General features: G+C 39.2%; 3 protein-coding genes across 3 annotated transcripts; 2 read left to right on the plus strand and 1 right to left on the minus strand.

Moving 5' to 3' along the window:
* Window positions 1-3296: 3296 nt before the first annotated feature.
* On the plus strand, window positions 3297-8460 carry LOC107218009 (ras-interacting protein RIP3). The gene is made up of 4 exons (XM_015655741.2): window positions 3297-3395; window positions 5248-5518; window positions 6056-6417; window positions 7256-8460. Exons 1-4 carry the CDS (start codon window positions 3384-3386, stop codon window positions 7406-7408), a joined length of 798 nt encoding a protein of 265 aa, XP_015511227.2. The 5' UTR covers window positions 3297-3383; the 3' UTR covers window positions 7409-8460.
* Window positions 8461-9931: 1471 nt separating this feature from the next.
* Window positions 9932-11559, minus strand: LOC107218010 (shematrin-like protein 3). Its single transcript, XM_015655742.2, has 2 exons — window positions 11419-11559; window positions 9932-10646 (listed from the first exon to the last, which is right to left on the minus strand). The coding sequence occupies exons 1-2, from the start codon at window positions 11428-11430 to the stop codon at window positions 10128-10130; spliced, it is 531 nt and encodes a 176-aa protein (XP_015511228.1). The 5' UTR covers window positions 11431-11559; the 3' UTR covers window positions 9932-10127.
* Window positions 11560-20497: 8938 nt separating this feature from the next.
* On the plus strand, window positions 20498-22249 carry LOC107218022 (cuticle protein 16.5). Its single transcript, XM_015655764.2, has 2 exons — window positions 20498-20624; window positions 21374-22249. Exons 1-2 carry the CDS (start codon window positions 20613-20615, stop codon window positions 22124-22126), a joined length of 765 nt encoding a protein of 254 aa, XP_015511250.2. The 5' UTR covers window positions 20498-20612; the 3' UTR covers window positions 22127-22249.
* Window positions 22250-23312: the final 1063 nt, after the last annotated feature.

Below are 23312 nucleotides of genomic sequence, written 5' to 3' on the forward strand. Positions count from 1 at the left end.
ACCAGATATGAAACCGTACTTCAGGGTTTATTGGACAGGCTTTACGTTCATTCAATCAGTCGTTATTCAACGCTTGTGTCAACCCGGGTAACTTTTTAGCGGTTATCCGTTTAACACGTGTCTCGTCGCGAGCAGAACCTGAGTAGGCCCCAAGATGACGTGTACAGGCACCATCTCACTCGAAATCATCGGTCAGTACCTGTACTATTTTAACCGAGGGCTGCAAGCCGCGCCGGTTTCCCGACACGGAAACCACCCCGAGGTAGCTTAGCTACACCAATTTTGTGTGATTTGTTATTTATTTTCAAGTGTTCTTGATCCGCGGACTGTGATAACCACCTTGGTTTCCCAACGTGTCAACCACCCCGGGTCAAAACCTGAATCATGAGGCCCCGGGAAGGCCAGCGCAAAAATCTCTAACCGGCTCTACCCAGTTCTGCTTTCGCATCTAATTACTCGACCACAGGTAACATTAGAAACACGTTCCAACGTCATTTAATAATCAAATCGATCATTATGAGCCTCGATTCGTCGAGTTGATAGCCCCACGTTCACACAGTTCACCGTATCACTCTCGCACACATAACGAGCTACTGTAAACAAGACTCACGTGTTGTCTCTTCAATGTTTCGACTACTACTGATCTGGTTTTGGATTCTGCTCCATATTCTCCTCTCACTTGCTCTCGCGGGGATTTTGAGAACTTTTGAGACTGTATCGTCTCGTTGACCACTCGGCGTAGCGTGCGTGAGATTAGCGTACTTGGATTCATTCGCACACACATCGTAGTATTATAATACATTCTGTCCCTTTGCTACTCTCTAGCTGATCTATAGCGATCGTACACCCCCTCGCCTTACCATACCTCTCTGTTATTACATATGGTTTCAAGTAATGCTCGTCCAAACTGTAGTGCCATTGAGTACACTTCTTAATTTCTTACACATTCTCAGGTTGAGATCGCGTTAAACGTCGGATTATAACTTAATAATCACATGGGGCAATAATGGTCTGTGGCAATGGTCGATTACGAAATTATGGATCATAAAGCACTAGTTACAGCTGTCGTTTTCTGTCTATGTATTGGTATGCGTCACCAACAGTACCTAAGGAACAGGTACAGTGTTTAAAAAGGCAATGTCATTCGGTGGAAAACTGGACGTTCTAACAAAAAAGCAGTTACATTGGCCGAGTCCCTGATTATCGCAAATCCTTGACGAACGCTAATTTCTGATATCGATTGAACCAACATTTCGAAACTTTACGAACGCGTAAGATCCAAACAGGTGAAATGATACTTGTTTTGTGAAACTACACGACGTTTATAATTTAATGTAAACGAGCAATGTTCGAGCTTTTCTTCATTGCAGCAGGGTTGATGCTGGAACATCGTTGAGCTAGATTTTTAGAGAATTCTTTGGTGGGATAACGAGTCAGAAGACTTGACAGTTAATCAACGTTTCAGCAGGGTGCATTTAATGAAATTTAAGTTCACCGCGGAATCTCCGCAATCAGTGGCTACGGCACAGCACGAAGCGTTGAAATTTGAATCGCAAATCTGAAATAAAAGGCAAGAGCCATCGCGTTGGTGTGCGCGGCATGAATCAGTACATTTGATGAGTAAATAAAAAAAAATCGGAGAAGTTGGGTGGAAGTGGCGACACCGGTACAGAATAATTCATCGTTCAAGCGTATGTTTCATAAACGTCATGACCATTACGGAAGTTGAGAATGGAAAAACAGAGGGAAAAGTAAATAAATAAACAACCCAAGCCTGCAACACCGGAGTGTTCTGGAAGGGGTGATCGATACTGTATTTCCCTTCGGTTTAACCGATCATAATGTCGTGCATTGATCGAGAAACCATAGAAAATAAAGTAAAATGAGGTTACCGCCATCGCGATGTAGAAATTCACGCGAATTTTCAACGTATTCGATGAAAGGACTCAGCGGCCCAAATCCTAATACACGATCAGAGGAAACACTTTGCTTTTTTTAAAAAATCAATTTATAGCCGCATTGTGTGGAAAATTTTCTCTTGGGAATACAATATTTTTTTGTAAATATCAATATTCGTGAAATATTTGTTTCAAAATCACGAAAAAAATTTAATTGAATAAAATATACTTATAAATACACAATCTCGATTTTGACTTAGTTAATTTAATGAAATAATACTTTTTTTTCATAGTATCATCAAAATATTGAATACCCTCTGGTAGATTCAATTAAATTTCTTCATACAATACACTAAATCTATTCAGAGGATAAAGATTAGTAAAATTTACGAAATAACGAGAGCTACTAATTGATTACCACTATAAAATAATATGTTACATTATTCGTGGTCTAATACCATTGAAGCAGCCTGTCAATTCGCTATGGCATGTTTCTTTGTCATTTCTTGATGTGGCAAATAATTCATGTAGCATAAATTACAATCAAACGATAATTTTTTCAACAATCATTATTCAATCTGTACAAAATGATTTCATTCCGTTGATCTGATTTCGCAACTGCAACAGAATCTATGAGACTGTGGTCCCAAACCTTTTTTCAAACATTACTGAAAATTTTGGTTTCTGCGCACTGTAAAATGAACTAATCGTAAACTGTTCGTTTGTGTGAAAATAATGTCCGGTCGGATGTATATTAACCAAGAAATTTCGTAGCAAAGAACAGAATTTTGGTCATTACGCCCACATTTATTTATTTATTTTATTTTTTTTTTTTCTTTAACTGTACTTCGACAGTACGTGATCGATTGACAATGAAAGTCAAGTTCCGCCTGCCTGACCTGGACAGAGATAACACAACGTGTCGAATCGAAGGAGTTATTAATGGCAGCAGCTCCCGAGGTTCGATACAGAATTTTAATTACCCCGCGACAGTTTTTTTGGAGTCATTAGTCATTACCTTCCGATAGACTGGTGCAGAGTGGCATCAAGTATGCAAATTCGGTTTCATACCGAACGGGAATTGAAAATGAGCGACATCGTTGAAGTGGCGCTGTATTTCCGCGAGATGAAAAATGAGGAATCCGTCATAATTTACCGCAACCACTTCGAACGCTTCGTTAATTCGTCGACTCCTGACGCCAGGGACGTAAATCGAGGAGCACAATCACGGTGTAGTTTCTAAGACAATTGCGATTCCAGCGTCGTATTACTCGGGGAAAGTGAACCTCTCTGATCACCGTTTGTAACCTGCACTATGCCAATCACGTCTCGACGGACTCACTTCCGACGTATATAACTCCCCACGGCATCGTTGTCCTGGTTTAACTCTCAGGAGGGTTACCTGCGAGCAAACGATTCCGATCATACCGCAGTTGCACCTTCGAAGACACGCATCGCTCAGATCGACACTGGTCAAATTTAATCATGGATTTAACGGTGAGCTAAACACGTTTTTATCGAATTAACTCCTTCGGTCACAGTGGAATGCTCAGCGTTCCACCTCAAAAATTTCCATTTCTTGGCCTTATCACAGTTTATTTACAACTTCGAATAGTCCTTGTTACTTCGTACAATCCCAAGGACCACCGAGTAACAAGTTCCTGCCAGAACCATCGAATTTTTATAGTTTTTTTCGATTTTACATCCGCAATATTGAATCCGCCATCTTGGATTTAGAAATTATCAAATTTTGACTTCAGATTCGTGCTCAGCGACCCCAAAAACCCCCCGAGTAACAAAATTCAGGTCAGAATATTGAGTTCAAAAATGTGCAACTGGAAGGGTTGATACATATAAAATAATTCACGTATGTGCGGTGCGATGTATTTGCCTTTGCAAAATGTTAATGAACCTCTTGAAATGGAAACGTTTTTTGAAGGACTGGAGTGAGTTGAGAAATTTTTTCCCACAACGCGATTTGTTCGCTCAAAGTATAACTGTGTTTCACAGACATTTCACGATATGTTCAAAGCCTTTGTAATTCTATAGGAGTATTCTGTGACGTCGTCACGTTGACCAGAACGAACAATATTACAATGATTCGAATTCTTTGACCTCAGTTTCAGAATTCGAAGAAAGATCTTGGCGTATTTTATTTAAAGAAAAAGAAAAGAATAAACTATTGAAGTACCCAGGTTATAAGAAAAGACCTAGCGTCCTATTTCAGAGACATACTAGCAGTTGATCGGCCGTGTTGAAAAAAAGGAACCAAATCATTATCTTCACAGATTTAAGTTAACAATAAATCGTGAGTGTACACACTCATGCGAAGTCATCTTCTGGTGAAAGCAGAATCTCATCCAGTTGAACTGGATAACCGTAGCAGCACTTAAATAGTGTTTTTATTACCCAGAGGTATCTGACTGATTAGTGAAATGGAAATGTGATGTGAACCTCTCAACATTCCCACTCAAAGAATCCAAAGGAGATTGTATATTTCATTTTCAATTATGGTAACGATCATCAAGTCAGTCTTGACCCATCTCATTTCATCTTGAACTTACCCAACTCAACATGTCGGGTTTAATTCAACATTAATCATACACAATTAACATAAACGCATTGTTTGAATAAGAAGATATGAGTTCAACCTAATTGTACTCATGTACTTTGGAATATGATTAATTAATTGTTCTCGGAGAAATCCGTTATGAAAAGATCCGTTGAAGATGGCGAGCTTTTCGAGTGTCCATCCTTCAATTCAAAATGTTCTTGAATACCGACTGCATAACTCCGTACTGAATGTCTTACAGGCATATTAATCTTATCGTCAAAGTCTGCTTTTTGCACACGGTACAATGACCTAGCATTCTTTGAAACCCTTGGACTTTGCAAAAATTTCGAAACTTGAATTCGACGATTAATTCGCATGAGAAAGCGATTAGCGCGATGTTCATGAAAGCTATAAGCCGTGTAGATTTCCAGTGGCGATATACAAACGATTCAGCTTGGTGAATGATTAAGGCCCGGTAGTGCGTGATCGTTCCACGCCGCTAGTCAAAATGTATGAATATTCAGTGGAACAGGTTGCCAACGGTAGTTGTGGCTGGCGATAATCCCTGAAAATTTACGTGAAAAATCCGGTAAATCCTGAAAATAATCGAAAGCTCTACAAGCTTGCAAATGAGCGGCAGGATGCCAAACAATGCGAACTGTACGAACAAAGGGAAAAAGAACCGACAAGCCAACTCTTGGCACTCGGCACTCCTGCACTTTCCAATTTTCACAACTTTCCACGTACTTCGAATCTAACTCGTAAAAATGACCACTGATTTCCGTCATCCCGCAGAGAAACGCAATCGCCCTTGGGCTGTTCTGCGTTTTGGCGACCGCTGCGGAACCTCCAGTACCACAAGGCATCAGAGCCTCGAATGTCCTTGGAGGTTCGGGACAACACGCCTCCTTTAGCTTCGTAAGGCCCGGACTCACGCAGACCTCGTACTCCTTCAACGGGCCCAGTTCACATCAAGCCTTCAGTTCCAGCATCGGCAATCCTCACCTTGCCCAAAAAGTGCTGCCCAATGTGGCCCAAGCCTTGGCCTACCGGAACCCTGGACTAGGTAACGAAAAATTTATCTTTTTCCTATCCAAGCTAGATATACATCAGAGGAGAATCAGATTATCCAGTCTTGTCATTTTTCAATCTTGGTTACTTTATCCAACGGGTAGTACAATTCCTTTCTCAAATTTCATAGTGCCACAATATGATTTATTGACTTGACAAGTATTTATACGTTTGCTTACGATCAGGCTTCAAGTACAAATGAGATGTGCAATGAAAGTGCCTGTTAGTGTTAGAAACTATATGCAATCATCTCTGTATCTGATCTGATTCGTCCGAACAGTGAAGCTTGCATCGTGCTTAGTCCAACGATCGAATCATCAAAGCTTGACTAAACACGTTTTGCATGCTCTGTCGATAAAATGGCGAAAAGATACTGTTCCGAATATATTCCGGTTGTTGAACGTACTGTTCCGTTCAAAAGTAACTCGAAAACCTGAAAAAGTTTCAAACCACGTTCGGTACGAAGTTCCAAGGTCTTCGCCTGGTCCGCTTTACCCGATCTGACTTTTCACCGCCAATTAACTTTTCCCAGGCTACTTTCCAACTGGCCCGATAACAACCGCGTACGCTTCGTCCGGAGTACAGGCCGCACCTGGAGGTCATCCTCCTACTCTCGGAACGCAAGTAGCTTACCAAGGAGCACCGGCTCCTGATCAATCCGAGGCGGCTGCCCTGCGCGCTTACCTTCAGCAACAATACCAGCAACAGTACCAGCAGCAGATTCAGCAACAATACTTGCAGGCCCAACAACAACATCAGCTGCAGAATTCTCAAGCTGCACCGCAAGCACAGCCAGACGCCACGGCTTATCAAGCTCAACTTGCACAGATCCATGCGTTTAGACAGGCGCAAGCGCAGGCTCAGGCCGCTCAATCTTCTGAGCAATTACAGCAGGTATGGCAAGCCATTTCGGCGAGGAAGACTTATCACGATTTAATGTGGCTGAAACATATTTTTTTGGAACGAATTAGACTAGTTCGCAGTCAATCGCTGATCAAATACTCTGCAATTTAATTTTGGCGAAACTGTAACATGGTAGAAAGTAAAAAAGTTATTCGGAAAAACAACGCGTGGGATCTTTGGTACAACGTGTTTTTGAATTTCTCTGTGGATTTTTGTCTTAATTCAACAACTTTTTGAACTAATTACGCCGTTGCTCTGTTCTTGTACGAAATTCATTCTTACTACGTTTTTAATTTGAATGCAACGCAATTTTTTAATATTATTGTACATATTTTTACTGGAGTTGTACCAAACTCGTATTTATAACGATAATAATATCAATTTGAAATTGGTTATACGAAGCACGATCCATTGAACAAAAAAATAGGGTAACGTGTGTACGAAACAAAGTTCCGAATCGATACTTGTGGGTGATTGATGACGCAACACGACCATTTATGGATGAAGTAAAGCTACAGTTCAGAAATTTTTTGATACATTTCAAACGAGTTTGAAAACTTGCGTAAATAGAAAGAAGAATGTCTGAGTAATACGGAAAGGCTTTCAAAATAATTTATAGAAACTTTCTCTCCAACTTAGTTTCGAACTTTTTTCCCAGAAATATCAGAGATTTTCTTAGAAATTGTCACTTAAAGAAAAAAAAATCCTTTCTTCGGTCCTTTGACACAAAATTCGCACTATTAAACAAATCGCGGCTGAATTGACACTTGGAAAAGTTTTTACGCCAGAGCTCGAATCTTGCGTACTTTAACATCAACTCTTTTTCCAGATTCCCGAACAAATACAGCTGCAACAGCGAGAACAACAACAACAACAGCAACAACAACAGCAGACTCAGAACTTACTCGGCGTCGCTTATTCATCAGCCCCTTCGGTCGCTCACGTGAAAGTGAGCGGAAATGGATACAATTTTGACTTTTAAATAGCGTGCGTTTATAACGTGAATAGTATCGGATTTTTTGTATATAGTACACGAACAAGCCAAAGTGCTTGTGCTTTATATCATCGTTATAATACTTTTTATACGTTGCATAGTTTTGTCAATTAACGTCTCACTTGACACTATTTATTCCTTTATTATCATCCGCACTAACCTGTATTATATTGGCCAAGTTTGTACTTTGTTATGTCAGGATGTAAATCGTTGGTTGAATATCGTATTCGTGGGAGCTTCTTCCTTGAAACGGTTATTTTTCGAAATCCGTCTCATCGCAATCTTTGTACTATGAAATTGCGTGCAAACTTAAATGTTACAAATTGCAGATTCGAGACTTATATACTGCATATTTTGTAATCTAACCTTCAGTCACATTGACCCTGATGTCAAAGCTATGACGCGAAGTCGATGAAATGAAGAAGAAGAAGACAGTTGGTCCTATTATCGGTAATGCCATTATCCAAGTCGTTTCTTGAGCAAATAAAGTAAAAAAAATTGTACAACGTTTCGTCATTTTTTTAAACCGATTTGCATTTGTCGATACGGTATTTGGAAAATAAGATTCTTCGTGGATTCTTAAAGTTAAGATAGGACGGTGATTATGCGGATAAAAAAAGACGCGGATAATCTTTGAATGAAAAGATTAGATGCCCTCGCAATACGGTTCATCAGATATTGTGTATCTTTTTGCCATAAAAAAAGGAATTAATGTTCTTAATACACGTTAAGATTTAAGCAGTCATAAATCCACATGGTTATTGCATGTACAGATATTGAAAAACGTGTTCAGCTATCAAATTTATTCAGTAAACTGCTGATACTTCTCCAAACATTTTCTGCTGGAAATTTAGTCGTGTACTAATTATACGGTCCGTTTTATATTCCGATCATACCTCACGAGACGTGACCAAGGAAATGATTTCATACCACATTTCAGAGAGCCGTGTTCATCCATTAGACTTTGAACTCTAAAGTAACATTCAATCTCAAGGTACCGTTGCCGAAATGAATTTTACCATACTCGAACAAATTGAGAAAGTAATAAAATAAACTCAAACATTGGAAATCACATCTGTATCCAGTTACTTTTTACACAGGCGTATTGTTGACGAACATTTATCAAGTTTGAGAGACCGCACTGGAATCCCCAATGAGAAAGTTTCAGAAAATTTTTCAACCGCGTGAGCTTACCTCGATTCCCAAAGCTTCCTAACTTGGTTGGAAAACTCATTACTCTCTGTTATCCCAGCTGCAGAATTCGTTATCGACATAATTTGAACTTGTATAATCTATTCAGGTTAGCATTATACTTTTCCTTCGAGGCCTTCGTTTGACAATTCCCCTGAAAATGGTCTGACCGTTCTCATTAATAATTAAAGTATGCAAAACGGATGTAAACTGTTACCGTGATAGTTACGTTTCAATGAACTCTTCAAACTTTTAACTGCGACGCTAAATTTTCATTATTACTCATAACTTTCAAAAAAATTGCTACTGCTCGAAGGAACACTGGAATGAAAATATAAGATCTCACCGAATAGATGATATCTTCCCACACGGAACACTCCATATATCGCAGGTCTATACAGCATCGACAGCTCCATGAAATATCCATATCCACGGTGCATCTCTAATAGATGTCTAAAGAAATCCACAATATCTACGGTCAGATTAAAGACGGTGATGGATATCTATCCATGTACATAAATAGTGGTACAACAGACAACCACCAGGTGGCGAATGATCGCCGGTCTCTCTCGCCACGAAATATAGCTCCAAATTATACAAATCCCCATCATTTCTCGGAATCACATCCGGTATCTACGTGCTTGATCCTTCTTGAGTGTCTAGTCTATATTACCTAGATCTGGGACTTATTGTCCGCGACAAAACAAAATTTGCACATGATACGTAAACAGCACTAGATGGTATAAAAGTAACGTCGATTAAAGGGATTAAATTCTTCCCTACCAAATCCGTGATATCTCCGATGAAGATCTATGTGGACATCTAGTAGAGTTCTGCTAGATGTACAACAACCGGACTTTTGGATCATTACTAGAGCTTTCTATTGTACTTCATTTCGGTTGAATTGAATGTTTAATAGACGCATTTACATACCCATGATGGGATGTCCGTGACAATGTAAATTTCCTGAGTGGGTTGTACACAAGATTGACTTGAGTAACATTTTATATTAACAGATAGGCGTTGTTTCGCGCAGTCGTTATCCATTCCACATAAAAATTTATCATGCTGACCACGTGGTCTGTGTTTGTCCCGTTGAGCAGTGGTCGATACTATGACAATCAGTGAAAATTGTCAAAATCGGCGATGTTAATCGAAATTGACCAAAATCAACCGATTTGGACTATGTGGCATATTCGGTAGCTGACGTCAGACGGTGTTCGACTGGCACCAAACTGCAGTCCATAGAACTCACCGCGATACTTTTCCTACAGCGTACTTCTACACAAGAGTATCATTTTAAAAGACAACAGCGCAAGATTGATCCAAACGGTTCGTTTACTTGAGGTATAAAACTTTTGGGTACATGTTTACGGATACGTCGACACATTGCAAGCGAGCGTGCACATGTGAAAACGTATAATCTAGGAACTGTTTTAATAGTATTCTAAGCCATGCTATAGACCATGAAATTGCTGGGTGGGTGTTCCGTCTATCTCCCGAGGGTTCGTCATCCTCAGTATCCATATCCGGTACCCAGTTCGCTGAAAGACCCGTGTGCTGGGTGGTGGCCAATTGGCGAGGTCTGGTAGGCCAGGGGCTGATGCTGGTAGTTCAGGGATGCCTGATACCCGGCGCCATAGCCGCCGTTGAATCCGGAGAATCCGGAGTATCCATTCCTCAGTACCGGGGATGCGAATGTCGGCGTTGGGTACGACAGGCTCCTCGGGGCGAAACCGGAAACCGAAGGGTAGGAAACGGCCCCTGGTGTGTTCCTTCCTCCATAGCCGTAGGGAGAGCCGTAACTTGCAGGTCTGACGACCACGTGTCCCGTTGGAACTCCGGAAGAGTAGGAACGACCAGTTGACAATGGATAACCGGACGTCCCGTAGCCGTAGGGAGACGAGTATGAGGAACCGGCCCTCAGGAGTCCTGGATTTGAAACGTATGAGGTCCCAATCGTCGGTCCCACGGGGTGACCACTGTTTATGAAACCGGCATGAGTGGCCACTGCCAAAGCGGCGAATACCACGAGCTGGAATCGATGGTTTGGTGGTTAGATGGCGACAAGGTGAAAGCGGTGAGTAAGCTCTTCGTGTGAATTCCGGTGGTGGGTATTCCGCAGGGGATGACCACTGTTGAATTCTACTGCATACTAGTCGTTGAATTGGTTTTGTGTGATTCGGAATATGTGAGGACGATTGAGAAATACTGTGCAATTTGGGCTGGAGGATTCTGAGTTCTTTGGCAGTGGCATAAAACGTCACAAGTCATCGAGTGTAAGAAATCGATTGATTGGAATTTTTCGGAAGTCGTGTGAAATATTTTCAGGATTAATGGACCACGCTATTTGAATCGGAATTGAGGAAAAGATGATGATCTGTTTCAATAATCTCCACCCGTAGTTTTCACCCACATGACATAGTGAAACAACATTTCCACCATGTAACAGAAGTGAATCTAATTGTATTTTCAGAACACGATTTAATATATCAACCATTTGGGAAACGGTTTAATTAAACTTTGGCCTTTTCATCAGATTCTCCTTAACTTTTTCTCTTCTTGTAACTTTTGATTCCGATAACGGGACCCATTGATCGTTAAATGAAATCCTTGGGATGCGAGAGCTTCATAAGAATCACTTGAAATCCCGTAAAACTTTCAAAATTCTCGATAATTTAAACAGTGGTAAATTAATGGAACCTTTGTTCGATCAATCGAATCACATAAATCCCTGCCGGTGGGATTCGAAGCGAGCGAGTTGTGTTAGTCGTCTTATACAAGGTATTAGGAGAAGTTTCACTCACTTTGAACGTCATCCTGGTAAAGTTGGCTCTTTCCTGTGAGAGATTATATTGCCTTATCTGACTTAGTGGCGAACTTTTTCGCTTTTATAGCAGTTGCCGAGCTCCCAAACCGCGATTCGTCTCTTTTACACCACCCCACCAATGCCCCTCTTGGCTCTGCTTGTGCCTGTACGTACTCACTGCAACTGCGGTTACACTACCACGTTTACACCTGGACTCGATACCCCTGAACACGTCAAACTCGGTCTCTTACAAATTGACAAAAACAAAGCTATCATTTCTTAGTCTTGTATACTTCGGGCAGCAAACAACCCTCGTCGAATCTGTTCAGCGGAAATTCGTCTCGACTAATTAACAAGGTTAGTTGGCCAAAAATCGTGCTCGTTATTAATATATCGTTACGAAGATAGTCGCACGTTGAGTATTCAGAAAATTGACAAATATCTCTGTCGTAATTTAAAAATAGACAATAATGGAATTATAAATGAAAGCTTGGACACCGAACCTTCGTTACAAAATTGCTAACAATCCAATAGATTCGTTCAGTTTTATTCTGCATGCTCAATTTGAATTCGCTTGAAAATAGTCAAAAATCTAATGGATTTGATTTATTTCACTCTACGAAGGACAATTTTATTCGGAAATTTACAAATTTAATAGCAACTCAGATTTATTTTTATTCTTCAATAACATCTTGTTATCAACATCATCTTATACATTCTACATAGCGAAATTCTCACATAATAATTAGTTTACAAAATTTGTACAACTATCTCTTCATTATTCATTTAAATTTCTTCCTTTTTTCAATATCTTTATTTATTTTCTTAGTGCTTGAAAAATACGGCTCTCATTTGAAATGACTTATATGAACTTAGTTTTCCATTTTCTCGGTTCTTCGTCGATTACACTGTATAATAAATAATTTACTAATAAGTATTTCCAACCTTTACGTATACTTTAAACAATGATCAATTTGTCATATTTCAATTTCATTTACATACGCGTTTGTATTCGGATTAATTTTTTAATTTCTGTTCAATTAATTTCTTCTGTTTCAACATTTTCTTTTCTTTGATTACCCCTCATGCGAAACCAATAATATGTATAATCAATTTTATAATTATTTACTCTTGATATGCATAATAATTACGTATCACTGCAAATTACGCATAATTGTAAAAGAGATAATAGTTTTCATCAATCACGAAATAATTCCGCTCACAATGCTAATTGCGAGATTTCATTTATTCTGACGTGGAATATTTCGACTCATTTTTCGATTACATTTCGAATAATGAATGTTTGATTCGCCTCAGATACCGAATACCTAAAATCATTGAAAATTTCCGACATCTTTACCGAACCACATTTAAATTCGATATTTTTTACAGTCTGGGATAATATTCAGACTGCAGACTTTGGATCATAGGTTATATGTACAGGGATCGGTTCTCGGATAATCACCTATACCTACCGATATTTCGCAAGGCTAACTTTGGAACCTGAGAAACTCACGATGTATTTTATTTTGCCGATTTATTTCTCAGTGTTCTAATACCTCGTTTTTTTTTTATTCGTTTACTACTTTTTTTTTTCCATCCGGCCGCAAACTATCTTATCGCTGTCTTTGGTGTCTTGGGTGTATGACATAGTATACGTACAACATCTAGTGCATAATATAATCCATTCTGCAGACAATTATCTGAATATTGAATAACGTATATAGGTATTAAATACTACGCGTATCAATGCGTACTTAGCACGCATGTCATGTGATACAAATTTTCGATTGTATCGTTCCACACAAGACGCGAAATGACCTGAATTTAAGCCTACAATACGGCCGTGAGAATTGCCTCAAATCGTATTGTGGCACCATTGTCAATACCATTACTCCTCGATTTTACTCACTCATCGGTTCATCGTCATCCAAATCCACTTTCCTTGTGCAACAAATAATTTGCAATTCAAGTCTTTCCTCTCCGCCGTTTCTCTCTCGTGTTCGAAAATCACTTCCTACGCCTCTATTATTCGCACTCTTGTTACAGGAATAATTTAAGAGGCCTCCGACCCAGTTTTGCACCAACTTCATCGCTGATATTGGAAACTTTCAAAGTAGGTATTAATCTGACGGTACAGTCTCATCAAACGTATAAAAATCGAAGATAACTAAAAGAGAACTTATTTTCAAACATTCATCTTGATATATTTAATACAACCGCCTGTACAATTTATTTGAATCGAACAAAAGTGCAGAACGTACATCGAACATAGATTCGACGGTTAATCGAAATCTGCATTCATTTCCGAGCAATTTATTTACTTGGAACAATTAAAGCAAATAAATGAGTAACGTTATCTCTCGATGTTTGCGCTGCAGGAATATACCATGCTATTTATTAATAATAAAAAAAAATAAAAAAAAAACGACTGAATGTGCAGATTCAAATGAACTGGTAACAAAATTGTCCACCTTGAGCGGGAAATCAGGGAAATTAATAACCACTTTCAAAAACGTCGGTAATACATCATTACTTTCATCTCTCCAACTACGATTACTAATTATCAAATACCGAATAACTATCATCAATCTGTATACGACGCATATGCTGCAAAATATTTGAGAACGTATATTTTGTCTCGTATAATAATATAATAATCCATGAATAAAAATCGTAACATTTTCTATGATCTTGTTCGTCGTGAAATAAGTTTAGCATACGAGCCTAGAAAATAACCGATAATTTATTCAAGCACCTGTATAGTACAGATGGACACTCGTGTATTCTCATAATCGCTTAGGCTGAGAAATTGATTCAGCCGCAGTCAATATCGATGCCGGATTATTTATTCGGTATTATATTATTACAAACGATCCCGTATATTTATTAATAACCGATACATGTATTATCAATATTTGCTCGCTGTGAAGTGTACAAGTTGCAGTGGCGAAACTGTTGAGTATTGTGTACACGAATCGACGATGTGTGCGTACTCTGTAAGTGAAAGGGTACCGTACCGTAAAGTGTGCGAATAATGATGCGAGGAATGATTAAAAATGATTATAAAGTTTGTGTGAATTTTTTATGCTCGGATTAGATCGAAAAAAAAAAAAATTTAAGCACGAGGATAAACATGAAATGAATAAAAATAGTAGAAATGGCAGCTTTGTTATTTGGAATTATAATTGTTATAATTGTTATGAGAATAGTATAAGGGAAACGGTATATTAAGTCGAGTTTTGCAATGCGGAATTATGATTTATGATTAGGCAAACGTCGCTCCCTGCGGCTGTATACTTGTGGCGAAATACGCTGATCGTATTTCGATACGGTATCCATCCGCTTGAGAATTATTACGGAGAGAAAAAATAGGAGTGTCGCATTGTCATCTAACTAGACTTGGAGTAATCGTAATCTTGATAATTTTAAAGTAACGTGAAAATCCCCGTTTTAGATTAATTTTTTTAACACATTAAAAAGAAATACCGAAAACTCAGTTTGTTGAAACGTTGACTGGCTCTCAATTTCTTTTGCAAACCTAGGATTTCTAAATTTCTATCATTCGTTCATACTTTTATTCATCGTTATTTGCCGAACGATCAGTTAGCATTTTTTTAAAAATCAATTAAAAATCCTCAGCCAATAAAGTCGATCTAAGGGAATAAAAATTAACCTTCGGAGTCTATTCCCAATTTATCGTTGGAAAAATTTTCTCTGAATAAAAAAAAACCTGGTTTCGTTGTTCGAATTTCCTTCCACTTGTCGAAACAGCGATTTTCTGCATCATGCATGTATGCACGAATCACCTGAATTTGAGAGAAAAAATTAATAATGACAAAATACAGGAGATAAACCAAGTTTTTTTCTCATGCGTTTAGCCACGCATAATTACGTCGTACGAAACCCGAAATAAAATTATATCTTTTGTACACGCATGTCCAATCAATCGGACTATCCGTCAACCGCTGAGCTGCTGTTATACATAATTCATGAGAAACGTTGATAATTTATTCAATTTCATTTCGTCCGACAATATTATAGCTGCGGCCTACGGTGAAAAGACGTAACATTAAAACAAGACTCGCGGACCTTTTCGCTGATATTAAGTCAAGGACAGACTTTCTCCGTTCGCGCACCAAGTGTTACTTTAGACGTGGTTACACGGGCACGAGATCTTCAATACTCACGAATCGGGCGTGACGTGCGTACGATTGTGATCATGACGTGGCACGAGACAGAACGATATTTTATCCGTCGTTGTATTTATCAGTCCATCATTCATCCCGCACGATAATCGCATCGTAAAGTAAAATGACTTACAGACTAATCTCTGTTGCCGAACGTTGCTTCGAAAAGAGCATTTATCTTTTCGTTCAATTCGTACACAAACTTTTTACCACTCGTCCATTCATTTTATACAATTATTCAATATTTAAGGATTTGGCAACAAGTCGTTGCAATAATTTTTACACCTCGACTTGATTTTAATCAAACAAATCTTATTTTCCTTATTATTCTCCAAAATTGAGAAAAAAAAAAACTGCAACCACGTTTTTGTAATGGAATTATCATCTCGTCGTTTACAGTCAAAGTTTAAACGCAAAGACAGCGTTTATCCCGAGAAATATTAGCACGAGCTTGCGTATCGTTGTTCAATATTGACTGTGGTAATATGTTTTCCTATAACCAATTATGGGTTCTTATATTACACCTCAACCCCGTCACACCCTGTCCTTCGTATCGAAGATCGCCGACTCGAGTTCAGGCGGAATTACACACTCAAGTTGAGCGCTTTCAATTTCCAATAACTTCGACGAAGTTGAGTAGACGATGTACTATAGAGTGTAGATCGTGTATACCTGATATCGCAGAGGATGAAGGCAAGTCGAGGAATCTCAATATATTTTACAGTGCGACGATGTCTCTCACAGAAGCGACACGCCTAGGTGTTTTTCGATAAGTTAATTTAAACGTTATTTATTGACAAATAATTTCCCGTTTCTTCATCGAATATTGAACGACTTTTATTTAGATAAGCTGAAATCACACATCAAAATCAATATTTTTAAAATCCCCTACGCATTTCACTAGCTATGAACATGTAGATTGAGTATTTTTTTTTCCAGATTCAAGTTTCCAACAATTAAACCGCGTACAGCAGAATTCAACGTGTCTCGCGAGAATGACTCCGGTGTCGCAATATTTTAATATTTGTCGAGAATAAGTTGTTATATTGTACTTAAATATTTATGCCTAATAACTTTCTTAGATATTCCTTTTTCATTACTTTTTCTTCCATGAAAAAAAGAATTTTACAGCGGTGTCACTCCTCAAATACTCGCGCTGCTCAAATATTAAATTATACATTTTTTTATAGTACCGTTAAATGTTATGTAAGTAGGTTTTTTTAGATCGGAATAATCCGCAAAGGATTCTCGAATATTTGATGCTCTTAACGCGATATCCTTACAGGAATATTTAAAACATGAAACGTTTTAAACTCGAAATATAAAGCTCGCTTGGATATCACTTCAAAGGTAATCGGATTTCACTTAAACTTCAACCGTGATCGCCAAAGTCCATCATTTCACTGTCGTGCTCCATTCGATGCAATTTTTTACTCCGATGAATTATATAACCTTGGCACGTTGCTAATAATTTTTTTCGCGTAGATCTAATATTGGGTGATTCGACAGATCCTTTCTCTCGGCGGACTAATGAGGGAGCCGGTTTTACCGCGATCACTCGATTATTCAAGCGCGTTTCTTTTCCCTTTCCGCGTTGTTGTTGCATCAGAGAATTCGCACCCCCGAGGCAAATTGACGATGACGTTTCGTTTAAAATTACGCTGCACCGATCATACGTCAGTGACCATTATGTCCGTATTGAAATCTGACGTTATTCAAAAAAGTGGCGAAAGTAAATTTTTCAATTCATTCGTAAACGCAGCGGTAATTTATTGTATCGATAATAATCACTTACTTCAAAATACATTTTTACAAAATGTTGTTACTGTTTTCAAACTTATAATTTGTTCGTTGTTATTGTTGAACTTTTAATTTTGCCAACTTGAAATGACTTTGACACCGAATTGTAGCAGGCTTATTTTTATTTTATGTTTAACCGAAAATTAGCTTCTCAACTTTTCAATTACATTAGCACAACGTACAGCTGTTGTACTTGTTAAATGTTGTACCCGTTTAAATATCCGAAAATATCAGAATTTTTCTCTTTTTCTTCTGGAAAAGCTTTACGAGACGCTGTAAAATAGTTGCAGGAAAATTCAAGAACTGCTCGCGTCAATAAAGAGGAAGATTTCCGTCTCGCAGTTTAATACAGGTGATTTAATTTCCGTCGACTCGTGGAATTCGAAGTATAACTCGCAGCGTGGGAAAGCCGCATGCCTGTTTATTTTCACCACACACAAAGCACTGACCAGTTCTCGACTCTAATTGTTATCCTACCTCTGCTTTGCATAACGATACTAACCCAACGACTCTACCTATAATCATTTGTCGTGAAAGGTCCCTCGGTTTTCCCTCCTCAAAATTGCAGGGCAAGTTACCCTTTTCACCCAGACGATTGACCCGAGCGACAGCAAGAGAAGAGAGAAATGAACAGCAGTGAGACAATTGAAGTCGAAATTTAGATTCATACTCTTGTATCTTTATTATTCATCGAATTAAACAAGTTCGACCGTCGTTCATTTTATCAACGAATTTGCTGAATTTTTATTGGAAATCACTCAAGAAATACAAATTTCAAATCATTCGAAAAATAGTTTGTTTTTTTTTTGCACGAATTGATCGCAAAATATCAGGATCATTATCAGCATCGCGATATCTCAAAATGAAAAGGAAACAGTTGTGAATGATATTAGAGTGGGAATGTCATTCCTCCACACATTTTGATATTTTTTCTGGACGCATGCTTCTATTCAATTACGCGAATAATTTAAGAAAAGCCAAGTGGAGTGAAAACGTCAATTGCAATTTTCCGTATTTTTGGAAAAAGGTGAATAATATCCGAGGTCAAATGACAAAGTAGCCAAAAATTGAACAGGACTTGACTGCTGTTTGAATAATTACGTCGGCTAGCCTAGTGAAAATTTTAGTGAAACAGCTTCAAAGTACGTATTATAATAGAAACTGTAAAAGAAAAAAAAATACGTCTGTGAAAACTCTCTGGAGTTGTACAGATACTTTGCCGAGTAAATTATAAAAAAATTGTTGATTTTATCATGACCTAATTTACCGTCTAACCTATTTCAATTTTACCGTATGAAATTGAAAAAAAAATTCAATTTACACATTAAACAGAGGTTGAATTTATCTCGAACCACGGTCAGGAAAGTCTCGGACTCCCTGAAGAGTGTCACAAGTGAGTTGCGCACATTTACAAAAGATACAGAGAAGTAAATAAGGCGACACGGGCGTGTCTTTTATTATTATGCGATGAAGTCTGAATGTACGAGTGAAAATAAAATTTAACCGAAGATGCATGAATAATACGATAAATATGCACGCGTGAATATAAAGGCGTTCATTCATTTCCTGTAGCAGGTATCTGAGAGAGCAAAGGAAGCGATGTATTTCCACCTTCGCAAATATTACGTTACACATCTATACATTCACACACACACACACACACACACTGGCGAGAGGAAATGAATAAATCAATTACGCTGTACCAACGTAACATTCGCTACTGTACGTGACTGTGAACGTTGAATCGAACTGAAATAAGAACACAAAACTTGAAGGAACGGTGAGCTATGAAGCTACGGATGATTCAGCATTTCTTGTTAGAGCAAGGCTGGCTTTGATTAGAATTATTCTAACGTGCTCCGAGGAGAATCCCTTTGTGTCGAAGAGAGGTGGAAGTAGATTACGGGGTGCGAGAGGGACGGAGGGAGGATTTGCTTGGTAAATAATTCGTTAATTGTACTCACAACCTGAGAATAATTAACGTTCAATCTGGATCTTCTGAATATAATGGACGACTACCTGGGTTCCAACTCGTTACAAACATTACGTACATCAAAGTGTACGACTCATCTAAACTATCCAATCCCTTTAACGATGAAAAAGTACTTGTGAAACTGCCAAGTTTTGCGGAATTAAGTAAAACGTGTGTATAATATTTTTCTTTAGTGACCGATAATTCAGATCGAATTATACCAATCCGATACTCATATGAATTCGATTTTCGTGATGTAATTTATCCAGATAACATCGTTGGACTTGGAATTAATCCAACGTAAGTCCCGTAACACAAATACTGAGAAAAATCAATTAGACTGACGAAATTGATCGCAAGTAATTGTAATCCATGAATTAAGATTGTAAATAAATGTCACCCTTAACTTCCATGCACTGATCAGTATTGTTGTAAAAAAAAATCTTACACCAAAATATAGTAATTATTTGCATGCAGAATTTCGTACACGAAGTTCTTCTGTTACCTTTGATTCGTGTTTGAATAGCTTATCAGACTATTCTGTACAAGATTTGCGTCATAGTTTTGACTGTTGGAATTTAATTCGCATTCATTCGTTGATACGCAAACGTTCGTAAAATCGCGAAAAAAAAATTAATAAGAATGTCGATTCAAACTTGCACGTCCTTTACAGTTAGGTGGTGCAGTGTGCGTTTACTTGAACAAGGAATATCCTTACCCCTGCACGAAGGTAAAGGAAATTTGTCACCCAGGGCCAAGCGCGTGTATAATGGATAAAATAAAAGGAACACAAAGAGAGCGAGAGAGCGCAAGTTGCGGCATGGTGCAAGAGATCACCGCGTGGCCTTCCTAATAAGTGTCGACCGTTCCAGATACAAGAGATTGTAAATCCGCGAGGCCCGGACCTGGACCACGCCTCGAAAACGCGTTATATCCATCTGGTCCACAATGATCTCGTGCCTCATTGTCTCTGTCTGGCACGTTACCGAATATATTATATGTGTCAAACGCGATTGCCGGCGATCTGCTGCCGCTGCCGCTGCCGCTGTTGATGTTGGTGTTGGTACCCTATGGCGAAGCAACGCGATGGGGAGGAGAATTAAGGGGAGGGGGTTCGAAATCTGCCCGTGCTCGGAGGAAACCTCACTCAGAGCAAATTGTATATAAGCCCGTGCCAAATTAATCCTAAGCCAGATCTGAACCAGCTCTCGAAAACCAACAACCAGCATCATGGCATTCAAGGTGAGTAGGCTTACCAGAATCTACACGGAGGATACACGAGCGGAAATTACATCCAGCACCTGATTAGTCACTTCCCGTGTAAAACTCACGCTTTATTAAAGACAAAACGATTATTCAATCCAGAATATCCGGACTTGATTGAAAAACGTTAATTTCTCAAAATGAATATCTCTCGGTTAAGTATAGAAATTGCTCAACTTTTTGGTCAGTAATTTTGTTTTTTTTTTTCTCTCTTTTAATCAGATCAGTGAATACAATACAATAACTGCAGTCTTACTCTCGATGCAAATTTTATTATTTTTTTATCAAATCAGAGTTTTTTTTTTTTTTTGATATTTTGCAGTGGTTTCGTACCGCAAATCATCTTCAATCGTCTTCGCGATAATTCTCGAATATATTCGTCTCTCACTTCTCCGTGTGGTAATTTTTTGAGGATGAATCAAACAACGGAATCGGTTTGAATTTTCCTTATAACAAGCAATACAATATGTCGTAAAGAAAACCTAACAAATCAATTAGAATGCGAGAGGTTAAATTTGCATATATTTCGTGTCTCGGATCATTTGAGGTTAAATCAACTTTATTTCCGTTAATCTCGAGTTTCAAATAAATCCCAAACTATCTTCACACCCCACGTAAATTCGTAATTCCTGTCTCCTCGATCCCGAATTCGGGTTTCCCGCTCTTCTTGCGTACCAACGATGAATTAACTCACCTCTCTAAATTCTCCAACTTTGAATTATCACCAGCTTATCGCCCTCTCCGCCCTCCTCGCCGTCGCTCACGCCGGTGGTCCAGCGGCTTACGACATCGCCACCGCAACCGGTGACCACGGCAGCGTGGGATACACCCAAGAGTCGACCCACAAGGGCTACGCCGGACAGAACGTCGTCTCATCCTTCAGCAAGTCAGTCGACTCTCCCCACTCCAGCGTCCGCGTGAGCAACAGCCGTGTCACCAACGACGCCCTCTACAGCCACGCCGTCGCTCCAGCTCTCTCCTACGCCGCTCACGCCGCTCCGGTCGTCTCCTACTCCGCTCACGCCGCTCCGGCTCTCGCCTACGCCGCTCACGCCGCTCCGGCCATCTCTTACTCGGCTCACGCCGCTCCGGCCGTCTCTTACTCGGCTCACGCCGCTCCGGCCGTCGCTTACTCGGCTCACGCAGCCCCGGCTTACGGCTACGCTCACTCCGCGCCAGCTTACGGCTACGCTCACGCCGCGCCCGCTTACTCGTCCGCTCCGTCGGTATCTTACAGCTCGATCTCTACCCCGGTAGTGGCTAAGACCGCTTACGCCGCCCCGGCCCCGGTCTACTCTTACTCTCACGCTGCCCCCGTCGTCGCCAAGGCCGCCTACGCCGCCCCCGCTTACAGCTACGCTCCCGCAGCCCCCGTCGTTGCTAAGGCCGCTTACGGAGTTGCCCCGGCTTACGGATACTCCGGTGCCGCCCCCGTCGTCCACGCCACCTTCCAGGGTCTTGGTGCTCACTACGCTTGGTAGATTATCGCGACCCGTTCTACGCGTCGAGGGTGTCTCGTGATGCCGTTATTAGCGTCGATTTAATATGTAAATAAATTGTACACTATTTATGTCGTTAATAAAATTTCAATGAGTGCTATTTAATTATTTGATTACTTTACTTTCTCATTTCATACTCACTTCTCGACTGGAAAAGGAAAGATTTCTAACAAATGGTTAACAATCACCTTGACAGAAACTCTTCTCTAATAATCACGGGATTTTTATTTGTTTTAATGTTTTAATGTTTACTCGTCACTGTTCGGCTAATATTTCTTCGATTCTATGATTTATAACTCAAGTTCTTACGCTGTGTCTACGAACGTATACCTGGTGAATTTAAATCACATTATAAGTATAGGACTCCTAGGAGAAGCTATTTGATTATAAAATAAAAAGGCAAAAGGTGAAACCACCTTTATAGGTTTACGTCATAGAATATTAAAATATAATCTGGAACTTTGGAAATACTCTTTATGTCTTACAATTAGTTCTGTGTTTGCCTTTACAATTCCTCGTCGGTTCTAAAAATTTTAATCGTAGAACAACAGTGAAAAAATTAGGTACATTTCCTGGTTTATTTTTTCCTAACTCCTGAAGCCGAGCAATTGCTTTTTAATCTTATTCTCAAATGAGCAACCTTTAACAAATATCTTAGTATGCTGCTTGTAATTATCGAACTGATTATTTAAATTTGACAGCCGTACTCGCATTGTCCTCTTATTGACTCTGAAAATTAAAAATTGAGGAAATTGCGCAAAAAATTTTGAAAAAATATGACCAATGGAAAAATAGTTTAAATATATATTAAATCGTGCAATTTGAGAATTATTTTGATCGTCTGTTTGATTTATAACCATGAATATTGAATGGTGCACGTGCCTGATTAACAGAAACGTGACGATAACAGTTTTAATCACTGTACGTGCCGACAGATATTAAAACTAATCAAACGCAACCCCCTAGCCACTGTAGTTTACTGATTGGCGACAAACAAGAGTTTCAATATCGGTATAATCATGCCAAGCCCGCGTCAAAACACACGGTGTGTTATTTTATCGTCTTATCCGTAAAGAAGCTTTTCGAAACAGCACAAAAAAACGGCACGCAAATAACTGTATGTACTTCCAAAATAAATCATTGAATTACCGACATAGCTGGGTAACTG

This window comes from Neodiprion lecontei, chromosome 5 (assembly GCF_021901455.1).
Source record: "Neodiprion lecontei isolate iyNeoLeco1 chromosome 5, iyNeoLeco1.1, whole genome shotgun sequence".
In the NCBI taxonomy this organism is placed as follows: Eukaryota; Metazoa; Arthropoda; class Insecta; order Hymenoptera; family Diprionidae; genus Neodiprion; species Neodiprion lecontei.

Bases quoted from the DNA above. Each gene is read 5' to 3' on its own strand.
- LOC107218009 (XM_015655741.2), top strand. The intron at 5,519-6,055 runs GTAACGAAAAAT...AACTTTTCCCAG, and splicing joins CTACCGGAACCCTGGACTAG to GCTACTTTCCAACTGGCCCG. The intron at 6,418-7,255 runs GTATGGCAAGCC...CTCTTTTTCCAG, and splicing joins CTTCTGAGCAATTACAGCAG to ATTCCCGAACAAATACAGCT.